Source organism: Pristis pectinata, chromosome 8 (genome assembly GCF_009764475.1).
Source record: "Pristis pectinata isolate sPriPec2 chromosome 8, sPriPec2.1.pri, whole genome shotgun sequence".
NCBI lineage: Eukaryota > Metazoa > Chordata > Chondrichthyes > Rhinopristiformes > Pristidae > Pristis > Pristis pectinata.
In genome coordinates this window covers 59,852,280-59,865,733 of record NC_067412.1, presented here as the reverse complement: position 1 = coordinate 59,865,733, position 13,454 = coordinate 59,852,280, and the positions used below count along the sequence as shown (strand labels likewise).

The following is a 13,454-nucleotide window of genomic DNA, read 5'->3' as shown; positions in this document are numbered from 1 at the left end:
AATTCAGCAGTCTTGGTTCATATTCAGTGCTTTGTCCCTTTTTTTTCTTCATTTGAATGTATGAATCAAGCAACAAATGCCATCTTCTTTTTGCAGATGAGCACTGTGAAGTTGTTACGACCGCGATTGAACAACATTCTCTTCAAACTTCAATTTGAGGAGTATTTGAATAATATCAAGCCTGACATAATGAATGTAACAATTGCTTGTGAGGAGTTGAAGAAGAGTGAGAACTTCAGTAAAATTTTGGAATTGGTCCTCCTTGTGGGAAACTATATGAATGCTGGATCCAGGAATGCTCAAACATTTGGATTCAACATCAGCTATCTTTGTAAGGTAAGGATCCGTAGATATAAAACTGCTTTAAAAATAGTTGTTGTACTCCCATTTTTGGATGATTAACTGTGATTTCACATATCCCCTTCATTGCTGACTAAATAAATGGTTTCGAACTGACCATCAAAAGCACACAAGCAATGAGTGATGATTCCATCTATGATTTTCCACTCTTTTATTTTTGTCTAAATTAAGTGGCCAAACTCCACTTAAAATCTCCCAGAAGTGATAGTGGTACTAAAATATGTGGAGAACTATGGCTGGAAAAACTGTGTCACATTGGTATATTTTTGCACTGCTTAAAAATGGCATGACATTGATGAAGTGCAATTGATTTATTTCATAATTAATGATTAATTAGAATGCAAAGATACACTATTATGACTGCATATTGGGCATCAAGTTGACTGTGCCAAGGCAGAAGCCTCAACTGATCATGCATGTTTGTCAAACCTTTTTCCATCCTCTATAACACAGCTTGGGTTTTGCTATTTGATCACTGCTGAACATTGCCTTCCTTATCAAGCTTGTTATTTTCTGTCCTTTGTGTCTAGAGCATAGAACATGCACTGCTGAGCTTGAACTTTACTTCTCTGTTATTGTGGCTTTGTTCATTCAGGATAGCTTTTAAGTGTTTTTGGTCTGTTTCTTCTAAATTGGCATTTTGGACATGGATCATTGGATGTGCCTTTGTATATAGAATAATAAGTGTTTGTGCATTTGATTCAAGACCTGCAATACAGGGTAATTCAATGTGTCCAAATCAGTGCTACTTCCTGAGTATTTCCAGCATTCTCTGTTTTTAGTATAAATCAGTGTGTGGCCTCACTGTTCTTCTGGTTGGGATTATCAACTTGTCACACACTGTGGGTCAACCAAGGGCCGGTTATTCATTTTTGCAGCCTGGCAGCAGACCTGACAGTAAATTTAATGTTAAATGATGCAATATTTGAACAGGATTACATCGGTCATACAGCACAGAAACATGCCATTCTGCTCAACCAGTCCATGCTAGTGTTTATACTCTTATTGAGACGCAACCTCTTTCTTCAACTAAATCTGTCAGTCAAAATCTTTGTTCCCTTCTATCTCATATGTTTGTCCAACCTCCTCTTTAAATGGATTGTAGAAAGAAAGACCCGAGAACAAACAAACATATCCTCAAGTTCTGAAACTTGTTGGGGATGGGGGAGAACATGTGGCGTCCATGGTTTTATCAAAACAGTCATAGAGTGCAGCAAAAAATAAGGATCTGGTACCTGCCAGGTACCATGTCCAGTAATAGACATCTCACCTTGGGAAGAATGTCTGAGCCTTCAAGGTGGTGCAGTGATAATTGGCCTGGATGGTGGCAGTAATGCAGAATATCAGTTTAGTGAAGAGGTGTTAATCTCCTTAGAGCAGAGAAAGTTAAGAGGGTTTAATAGACTTGTGTAAAACAGTGAGGTATTTTGATGGAATAAACAGGCACATGTTAAACTGGGAGGAGGTTAAGCAAACAAATGGTAAAGATTTAAGATAATAAGAAGAGAAATTGTTTCCTTGCAAGAAGTAAGTTGTGATTTGAATGAAAGAATGGTGGAAGTAGATTTAACAAGGATTCTCAAAAAAGTAGAGAAAATATCTAAAGGAGAAAAAGTCAGAGCTCCAGAGGAAAGGAATGGAACTCGAGAGTTACTTCAAAGGGTTGGATAGGTACAGTAAAACAACATGTACTGTTTCATTCTATGGTTTGTCCTTCAACAATGGCAAAGGGGGAGAAATGTTGCTTATTTTGTCTTTCTTTAATAATTTTTTTTATTATTCATTCATGTGACATGCATGTCACTGGCAGTGTCGTCCATTTATTGTTCATCCTTAACTGTCCATGAACTGAGGAGGTGGTTAGGAATCAACCATATTGGTGTGTCTGGAAATGCATATGCCAAATCATATAAGGATAATAGATTTCCTTCCATGAAGAACATTAGTGAACCAATGGGTTTTTATAACGATCCCGTGGTTACCAGTGGCTTTTTTCTTGATGTTTTTAGTAAATTTTATATTTTAATCAAAAAAATTACTTCAATATTTAAAACATTTAAATGTCTCATATCACAATTTCAAGAGCTGGCAATGTCCCAACTTGCCAGCTGTTGGAGTTTCAAGGGCATGGCCTCCTTAATCATCTAAGGCGCTGCCATGGCTGAGAATGTGATCTCAAGGGTGTGTATGGAGGTCTGGCAAGATAGGCTCTTTGCATTCAGTTCCAGGTAGGCAAAAGGAATATCCTGCTCCTGTTCCAGTGCAGTCCATTGATCTTGTTTGGGATTGGGAAAACCTTGGGAGACCAGGATCAAGATAGATTTTGGATGCTGCCTAGTAAACATCCTGCTCACATACATTGCCCAGAATTGGAAATAAGCTATAGTATATTTTGATAAATTAAGGATCCCTGGTTGCATCTGTCAAATTCTATTCTGTTGCATTGATAACTTAAGGAGAAGGGTATAAGAAAAGAAACTTGAAAAAGAAGCAATCAATAATTTTTCAAATCAACGAGTCAGCCACAGAAATACTGAGTAGGAAAAGTAGAAGACTTCCATAAGTTAATAATTTTGATACACTGTTGATTTTTGCATTATTGAAGTATTTTGTTTGTAGAAAAAAATATATATCAACTTAGGATCCACAGGTAAGCTATCATAGAGGTTGACCTTTGAGTCCCTTGACTGCTTCCTGTCTCTTTGAAAGTGATCCTCCATTAGCCTCACACCTCTCTTCTTTACTCAAAGCCCTAGAATTTTCTTCCCTTAAAGTATTACCCATTTGTTTTTCTTTTAAGTTACTGTTGGACCTATTTTTCCACTCTTTTAGGCTGTGCATGGTGTGTCATGGTCTAGTTTTATTTATAGATGGTACAAATGCATTACTTGAAAGGTCTCAATTTTAAGTCGATCCCTACCTCGCTTTCAGAAGGTGGTGTTAACCTGCCAGCTTAAACTGCTACAGTCCCTGTGTTGAAGCACCCATGGTAAGGCTTCCAGGACCTATACCAAGTAGCAACACTATATGTGACTCAGAGGAGAACAAAGAAGTAAAGGGGTTCCCATGCACCTACTCCACTTATTCCTGTAAGTGATAGAGGCCTTGAGTTCCAGGGAGTGTAGTCAAAGAAGGCCTGCTGAGTTGCTGCTCTTCATTTTTTTTAGATTGTATATGCTTTAAACACAGTGCATTGATTGTGAAAGAAATGCATATTTAGCAGGTGGATGTAGTACCAACCGAGACGGCTATTTTATCAGGATAGCCAAGTTTCTTTAATTTTGTTAGAATAACACTCTTATACAAATGAGTGCCTTCCATCACACTACTTCCTTGTGCCTTGTAGATGGTGGAAAGGTTTTGAGTAGCCAGAACGTAAGTCATTCAGTAGAGAGTACTCAGTATTTTTGTGGTTGATGCCATTAAGTTCTGGTCAACTTGTTCCTCCATCTCAGGATTAAGTGGGATTTGGTGATAGTATTCCCGTTGAAGTTCTGAAAGGGTGTAGCCAGGTCTCCCATGAGTGATAAGATATCAATGAAATTACCTGATTGACAGGTTACTGAGAGAGAGAGAACACAAAGGAATGTAAAAGCTGTAAAATGCAGAGTTGTAAGAAACAGCCAGTAGGTCAGGCTATGGTCGTGCCGAGAGAAAAACTGAACCAATGTTATAGGTGGATCATCTACAGTAGAATTAGCCAGTACTGACTCGGAGACAGCAAATTGCCTGGAATTGTTGCAGTCAGGAAGGCTGCAACATGCCTTCCATGTAACCTGTCTAGCTCTCCCACACTGTCTTTTCAACTTGATTCTCTCTTTTCCAGTTCTGATGAAATCTTTGACCTGAAACATTAACTCTGTTTCTCTTTCCACATACAAATTGAACTGCTAGATATTCACAGCATTTGTTTTTGTCATTGTTATCTTTGTGCTACTGAATTAATAAATCACATTTGATCCAAAAGCAAGGAAAAGGTCTTAATTTATGAACTTTTTTCTGTGGTATCCCATTCCCAAATCAGTGTATATTTGAAATTGCTTTATTCTGGTACTCGTTCATCTACCAGCACCCACAGTTTCTGTATTTGTGAACTGTGAATTAGGAAGTTACAGTATTAGAAATAAAATGCACCATACTCACTGTCTTATGTTGGATGCTGCTGGCTTCTAACAGTGCCACTGTCTGGGTCTTGGACAGGTGGTACATTACTCATAATTAGGTCAGGGATCCTAGCCATCTTGCTCACCGAAGAGGATACGTGTAGCTTTGTTAACTTGGTTCTTCATAAAGGTGCCAGGAAATCTTTTAAGAGCAGTTGAGAAGGCAGAAGAGGTTTAACATTCAAAATTCAAAACCTCAAAATACTGAATTCCTTCACTGGTTCACTTCAAGTAATCAGTTCAAGTTTTTGTAATTCTGGCATCAGATGTCACTGAAGTTGCAATTTTGCTAAATTTCTTGATATTGGCATACGTGTGTCCATAAAGTAATTTTGCTGCCTTGATCACTCTATGGATTCACTTTTCTGATACCCGACCAGAAAGTGCTCTGCTGCATTTTGGAATAATTTTTGTTGTGCAGGTCCTCCCCAACTTGCGAACGCCCGGCTTATATACAGCCCGTACATATGGGCGAGCATTTGGGAGACTGTTGGTATGGATTTGCCAGCTGCTGCAGGGCTTCTTCTGCTGTGTGGGAACTCGGTTCATGGCAACATTTCCGACTTGCAAACTGTTTGGGTTATGAACAGTTCACAGGAATGGAAGAACCCTGCCATAATCTAGGAGCTGTACTTTATCATGGAGTGATGTCTAACTTTTCATGCACAAGTGGAAATGTCATCTTTGACCTGTTTCCTGATAAAATTTTATTTCCTTCAATATCCTGCTATAAAATCAACTGAGAAAATTGTTTGTTGGTACCACCTGAACATAATTAACTGAACCAAGACACTTCATACGAGCACCACGGAACAGAGAATTTGCACCCACCCATGTAAACCAGATAGCCCAAAACTTGGTCAAAAACGTTTTAAGAATATCTTGAAGGAGGAAGGAGAGACAGAACAGTTCAATAGCTAATTCCTGAGTTCATGTCCTTGCTAGATGACATTATGGTCATAAGTGGTGGAATGATTAAAATATTGAGGCTAGAACTGGTAGAGTGCAGATATCTCAGGAATTCTTCACTCCAAAGTGTAATTATCTCTGGTCTACTCGATGGCTATATCCATAGTTTTTGATTTGATCTGCTTCTTTTATATGAAACACTGATCATATGTCTACCAATTTCTTTTGGTAGTTCAGCTCAGTCAGATTGCTGTGTGCAAATTGGCTGCCACATTTCATGTACAACAACATTGTATGGATATTAATTTTGGCACTTAATAACAGAAATGCTTTTCATTGTGGGTGGAGTGATAGTCGACTGTCTGCTATTTTTCTGTTTTATTTTCTTTATCCTGTCTTTGTTTAGAAGCTTCCAAATATTAGTTGCTTAGTATGGTAATGCTTGATATTCAACTTCAGTTGAATTATTCATGATTTCAATTTCTTTTCTGGCAATTGTCTTCCAATTATACTTTTAGAGTGTTTTGACAAGATGGTTTGAAGTGAGCTTGTTTTCTCCCAAAGGTTCTTTGGGTAAATATTCATCAGGGACAATGCCAGATCACGGAAAACTGTAATTTCAATTCTGGCTTGTTTTAATTTAGGCACTAAAGTTGACCTTAAAATTTCTAAACTAGGAAGGAGAAAAAAGATCAGCTGCATTTTCACCCCTCATAATACATGAAACTCAGCATGTGTAGAAATTAATTGGGGGTGTAAATACTGTTCAAGCTCGCATAAAAAAAGCAGGTATTTGAGTGAGTTAGAAGATGTGTCAATATGAATGAAACCATCCTCCTGCATAAACTGCTGGCTCCAGGAAAGGATGAGAAAAGGAACACTAATTAAATTAATTATTAAATCATGAGTTATTCTAATTGAGAATAAATTACTTGGGTCCTATAGAAGATGGATAAACACTTATGGATCACTAACATATTCTTCTTATGTTCTTTGTAATGTTCCAGGAGATCTTAAATCAATAATAGGCTTCATGTTGTGGACTCTTTGTAACAATTTATCTTAATAACAGACCTCCTCCGATCAGTGGGTGGAAAGATTGTGGGGAGATTGTAACAGAATTACTGTGGATTACAGCTAGTGAATTGTAAGTAATCACAGATTTGGGTGTTGAGTAATTGGGAAAAACTTTGATGTACAGAACAGCTTCATTATATTTATCAGAAAAACAACCATTATTGATGTAAATATTGATTTTTTTAAGCTGAAATTGTCTACTTGCTAAATATTGTTTAATAACATTATAATTTCCAAAGTAGCTTTTTAAGATTGGGTGGGTGAGTTTAATAAAATCAAATGCATGGACCAGGGATATTTTAAAGACCCCTTAAGGAAAAACTTTAGGTGACCTAGAATCATTACAGCAGCACACAAGAAGGTCATTTTCCCCATTGAGTCATAGAGCCATACAGCACAAAATAGGCCCTTTGCATGCCAGATCAATGTCGATTATCAAGTACCCATCTGTACTAATCCCTTTTACTAACACTAGGTCTGTAGCCTTCCATGGCCTAGTGATTTAAGTGCTCGTCGAGATACTTCAGTAATGAGCATATCTGTCTGTCAGCCACACCCCACCCTCCACAGGCAGTGCATTCCAGATTCCAATCACCCTGTGGGTGAAATAAATTCCTCCTCAGATTCCCCACTGAACCTCTTAAACCTTAACCTAATCCTTGCCCTCTAGTTTTATACCCTGCAGCTATCGGGAAAAATCTCCTGCCATCTATGCGCCGCCCCCCCCCCCCCCTATAATTTTGTATACCTCAATCAGGTCCCCCCTCAGCCAGTTTAAAGCCAAAAGCTTCAACTTTTTGAATCAATTTTCCATGTGGGATCTTGTCAAAGGCCTTATTGAAGTCCATGTAAACCACATCAACTGCACCATGCTCATCAAAATATTTTGTCATTGAAAAATTCAACCAAATTGGTCAGATGCGTTCTCCCGCAATAAAGACATGTTAACTATCTTTTATTAGCCCCTGCACTTCCAGATGTAAATTAATACTATATCTCGGATCTTTTTCCCCAATTGGATAGACCTGTAATTGGGTGCTTTAAGCCTACTACCCTCGAATAAAGGTACCATCTTTGCTGCCCTCCAATCATCTGGCACCTCACCTGTGGTCAGCAAAGATTTAAAAACTCAGATCTCCAGAAATTGCCCTTGTCTCTCATGACAGCCTGGGATACATTTCATCAAGCCTAAGGGAGTTATCCACCTTCAGACTCTCTAAGACATCTGATAGCTTTTTAATGAAAGCATGTTCTCGAATCTGACCATCCCTCTCCCTGAATTCTCCAACAATATCCTTCTCCTTAATGAATACAGATGAGAAGTATATATTAAAGATCTTGCCTGCATCTTCTGTTTCAAGAACAGAGTGCCACTTGGGTTCCTAATGAGCCCTGCTTTTTCCCTAGTTACTTTCATGTCCTTAATATACATATAAAATGGTTTGGCATTTACCTTAACCTTGTTTGCCAGTGATATTTCATGCACTCAATTTTACCCTCCTAATTTTTGTTTTAAGGATCCCACTACACTTTCAGTACTCCTGAAGGCCCTCTCTCGATTTTAGTCATCTGTATCTGCCATAAGCTTTTTTTATTATCCAACCCTTGATATTCCTTGACATCCAGGGTTCCACAGACTTCCTATCCTTAACTTTCACCATTGCGGGAATACAATAGTCCTGAGCTCTTATTATTTCATTTTTGATTGACTCCCACTTCTCAGGTATAGATTTATCTGCAATGAGCTGTTGTCTGTCTACTTTTGCCGTATCTTAGCTGAATTGTTCTCCCTCCAAATAATTTTGGCACCATCCTTTCACCTTGAAACTTGCAGAACAGTACAATGTAGGGACAGGCCCTTCATCTCACCGTGTCTGCACTGACCGTGATGCCACTCTAAATTAATCCCATCTGTCTGCACGTGGTTTGTATCCCTCTGTTCCCTGCCTGTTCATGTGTTGTCTAAATGCCTCTTAAACATTGTTATCGTATCTACTTCTACCAGCTCCCCTGGCAGCGCATTCCAGCCACCTACCACATTCTGTGTAAAAAAAAACCAAAGCTTGCCTTGAAACTCTCTTTTAAACTTTCTCCCTTTCACCTTAAACCTATGCTCTCTAGTATTTGACATTTACCCCCAGGAAAAAGACTCATGACTATCTTATCTATGCCTCTCATAATTTTATGTACTTCTATTAGGTTGCCCCTCAGCCTCTGATGCTCCAGAGAAAATCATCCAAGTTTGTCCAACCTCTTCTTATAGCTAATACTCTCTAATCCAGGTTCCAAATGCAGATTTTCTGACTCTCAAACTCAATGTCCTGACCTGTAAAGGCAAGCGTGCTTATATGCCTTCTTTATCACCCTATCTACTTCTGTGGTCACTTTCAGTGAGCTATGGACTTGGACCTGAAGATCTGTACGTCAATGCTCCTAAGGGTCCTGCCACTTACTGTATACTTTCCTCTTGCATTTGACCTCCCAAAATGCAACACCTTACACTTAGCTAGATTAAACTCCATCTGCCATTTCTCTGCCCAAATTTCCAACTGATCTATATCCTGCTGAATCCTTTGATAACCTTCCTTGCTAACCACAACTCTACCACTTTTTGTGTCATCTGCAAACTTTCTAATCATACCACCTGCATTTTCATCCAAGTTGTTAATATGTATCATAAACACATAGGTCCTAGCACTGATCCTTGCAGGACACCACAGGTCACAAACTTAAAGTCAGAAAAAAACCACTACCCTGTATCTTCCAGCTGTACTTATACTCCTGGCATATAGGCAGAGACTGAGGACCTCAGCAGCAGTGGTGAGGACCATTTACAGGACTGCTTTGAATCGGTTGACTGGACCATATTCAGGGATTCATCTTCAGATCTGAATGAATATACCACAGCCGACACTGACTTCATCAAGACCTGTGTGGATGAGTGTGTGCTGTCAAGAACATACTAAGTTTTCCCAAATCAGAAGCCCAGGATGAACCAGGAGATTCGCAGTCTGCTAAGAGCTAAATCTGTGGCGTTCAGGATGGGCGATCTAGAATCCTGCAAGATGTTCAGGTACAACCTATGGAAGGCCATCGTAAGAGTGAAAAGGCAATTCCAGGTGAAGCTAGAAACAGAATCGGATGCATGGCAGCTGTGGCAGGGTTTGCATGCCATTACTTCCAAAAAGGCGAAACCTAACAGCATAAATGGCAGTGATGCTTCACTCCCCAGCAAGTTCAACGCCTCTTATGCACGCTTTGAAATGGAGAATAACATTACACCTGTGCGAATCCCCACAGCATCCGGCAACCCTGTGATCTCTGTCTCAGAGGCCAATGCCCGAACATCCTTCAAGAGGGTGAACTCTCTCAAGGCATAAGGCCCTGACGGTGTACCTGGCTGGGTACTGAAAAGCTGTGCCGACCAGCTGGCTGGAGTGTTCAAGGACATCTTCAACCTCTCACTGCTGCGGTCTGAGGTTCCCACCTGCTTCAAAAAGGCAGAAATCATTCTGATGCTCAAATGGAGCAGGGTAAGCTGCCTCAATGACTATTGCTCAGTGACACTCTCATCTACTGTGATGAAGTGCTTCAAGAGGTTTATTATGGCTAGAATTAAGTCCTGCCCGAGCAAGGGCTTGGACCCACTGCAATTTGCCTACTGCCACAACAGGTCCATAGCAGACACAATCTCACTGGCTCTCATTCTGCTTTGGAGCACCTAGACAACCACAGGACATATATCAGGCTACTGTTTATCAATTACAGCTCAGCCTTCAACATCATCATTCCCTCAGTACCAATCACCAAGCTTCAAAACCTGGGCCTCTGTACCTCCCTCTGCAACTGGATCCTCAACTTCTTTATCGGGAGACCAGTCAGTGCAGATCAGTAATAATATCTCCTCTTCGCTGACAATCAACACAGGCACACCTCAAGGATGCATGCTTAGCCCACTGCTCTACTCTCTCTACACTTATGACTGTGTGGCTAAGCACAGCTCAAACGCCATCTATAAATTCACCAATGACACCACTGTTGTTGGCAGAATCTCAGATGGTGATGAAGAGGTGCACAGGAGTCAGAGAGATCGGCTGGTTGAGTGGTGTCGCAACAGCAACCTTGCACTTAACACTAGCAAGACCATGGAACTGATTGTGGACTTAAGGGGAAGTCAGGAGAACACACACCAGTCCTCATTGAGGCGTCAGCGGTGGAAAGGGTGAGCAGCTTCAAGTTCATGGGCGTCAACACCTCTGACCCCAACACATTGATGCAATCATCAAGAAGGAATGCCAGCAGCTCTACTTTGTTAGAAGTTTGAGGGCATTTGGTGTGTCAACTGAGACTCTTGCAAATTTCTATAGATGTACAGTGGAGAGCATTCTGACTGGTTGCATCACCGTCTGCTATGGAGGCTCCAGTGCACAGGATCACAAGAGGCTGTAGAGGGTTATAGACTCAGCCAGCTCCATCATGGGCACAACCCTCCCCAATAAGGCAGCATCCATCATTAAGGACCCTCACCATCCAGGACATGCCCTGTTCTGTTGCTACCATCAGGGAGAAGGTACAGGAGCCTGAAGACCCACACTCAATGTTTCAGGAACAGCATCTTCCCCTCTGGCATCAGATTTCTGAACGGTTCGTGAATCCATGAACACTACCTCATTATTCCTTTTTTTTGCACTACTTGTTTATTTTTGTAATTTATAGATTTTTATGTTTTTGCACTGTACTGCTGCCGCAAAACAACAAATGTCACATCGTATGTCGGTGATAATAATTCTGATTCTGTGACCAATCCAGTTTTGGGTCCAATTTACCAACTCATCATGGATCCCATGTGACTTAATCTTCTGGACCAGTCTACTGTGGGGGACATTGTCAAATGCTTCACTAAAGTCCATGTAGGTAACATCCAAAGCCCTACACATTAATCCTCTCCATCAGTTCCTCAAAAAACTTAATCAAATTTGTGAAACAGGACCACCCCTGCACAAAGCCATGTTGACTATTCTTAATAAGTCCTTGCTTATTTGACCTAAAGTTTGGCGGCAATTTATTCTTGACTGTGGATTTGGGAGTGAAAGCTGTGCATTCATTATTAATGGCTCTGAATATGTCAGGCAGGAAAATATTGTCATTCTGCTCCAGTAGTCAATGGAGGACAACACTACACATGACTCCTTCATTACAGGGAAGGTTGCATTCCTAGAAAGTGGTCCATATCGTGATTTTCCGTAATGCAAGCCACATCATCTGTGTATTTGTCAAGAAACATGAGCTGAAAAAAAATTGTGTTGATTTATTTACTTTTCTCCCCCCCACACATATTCCATGAGAGCGAATTTTATTTTGGATCTCAAATTTTTGAGTAGTGATATGTGAATTCTGAAACAATGAATTTCCATAACCCAAATACCCATAATGCAGGGGTTGCGTGTATAGGACCAGTTCATTTCATTTATGGCATTTTTACCTGAAACATATACACTGTTAAGAGAAGAAAATGCCCTTCTGTAAGCCATACTGAACATTGTGATGGCATTTAAAGCAAAAACTACTTGTTTCTTGACTGTTCATTTCAATGCTTCTGTATTAATAAGCATTTTTGACCCTAGCTTGTCATGAACAAATGACTGAAAAAAAACCAAAAAACATTTATATATTAGATGCTAATCTGGGTATTTTACCGCTGGCACCAAACTGTTTATAACACCACCTTTAAAATAACAGGTAAATAAATGTCATATTTATGTAACTTGATTATTTACATTTTTGCACGATTGGGATTTTGTTGCTGTTCCTAATGGCTGCTTTAGAAAAATATAACATCAATAAAAATGTATTATTATTTTGTAATGGAAACAATATATGAACATAGTTTATGCTTGTTATATGGTAATCATGGGGATAAGGTCTGAATAATTAAACATAATTTCAAAGATATATTGATGTCAACAAAATATAACACACCATGTCAAATTTCATAACAATCAATAAGGAGATGTGTGTATGATCAGTATACATAAAAATATTATCTTTTATGCTGTCAGACATAGTAGCGATACATGGGGGTAGAAAGCATAGTCTCTGAGTTGAAGACACTTCCTGAAGGTTGGTGAAATGTCTCGTTAAGGGAGGAGACAGTTTCAGCAGCCCTCAGAGGAAGGAGTCAAAACAAAGGCTTCCTGGATTTGGGATTTTATCACAATGTGAAAATAAATGCAGCTGAATAAAGTGTGTTTTAAAAAAAAGAGACCCAACTGTTTAAAAATGTGTACAGAGAGGAAGTACTGCTGACATGGATTCATCATGAAAAAGATGTTCTGAATGTTCATTCACAGAGACGGCAGAAATCTTAAGGAATAATTATGGTTATAGGAGCAGAGATCATGCCTCGTGAGGAAGCAGTGATGGTAGTAGAAGAGGATTACCTTGTGTAATTGAGATAAATTTACAAATTACAATTTGTCTACTCCTAATAGTGGTTTCACTCTGCGGGATTGGACAATAGGTGTGACAGTCAGCAGTTGATGCTTTCGTTTTCCCATGTACCATTTTAATGAAAGACAAACATTGTGGTACATACTGACCTCCACAAACCAGTTCATGAGAGCACCCCCCCCCCCCCCCCCCCCCGGCCCACTGCAATACTAAACAACAGAGTAACAAATCCATAATGTTGAACTTGAAGATGATCTGGATTTTCAGAACACATTTGATAAATTATTCACTACTTTCTACAAATTGCTAAATCTATAGTTGGATTTACCATAGAAAATAGAAAAATTGAAATGTATTGATCAGAGAAGCTCTGAAAAGATCTACTTTGGGTATGGTAATGGGCAGTGGTAATTTAGAGACCCAAGTTCAAATCCCACCACATCACCTGTGGAATTTAACTTTAATTGACAACCTTTTTGTTTTTAAAAAACCTCA

At 39.5% G+C, this 13,454-nt stretch overlaps 1 protein-coding gene across 1 annotated transcript in view; it reads left to right on the top strand.

Annotated features, from left to right (window-relative positions):
* Positions 1-13,454, top strand: part of diaph2 (diaphanous-related formin 2) — a 547,192-nt gene that overhangs the window by 301,512 nt on the left and 232,226 nt on the right. Inside the window, exon 22 of the mRNA XM_052020928.1 lies at positions 97-336. Coding sequence (XP_051876888.1) covers positions 97-336 — 240 coding nt within the window. The remainder of the gene's footprint in view (positions 1-96; positions 337-13,454) is intronic.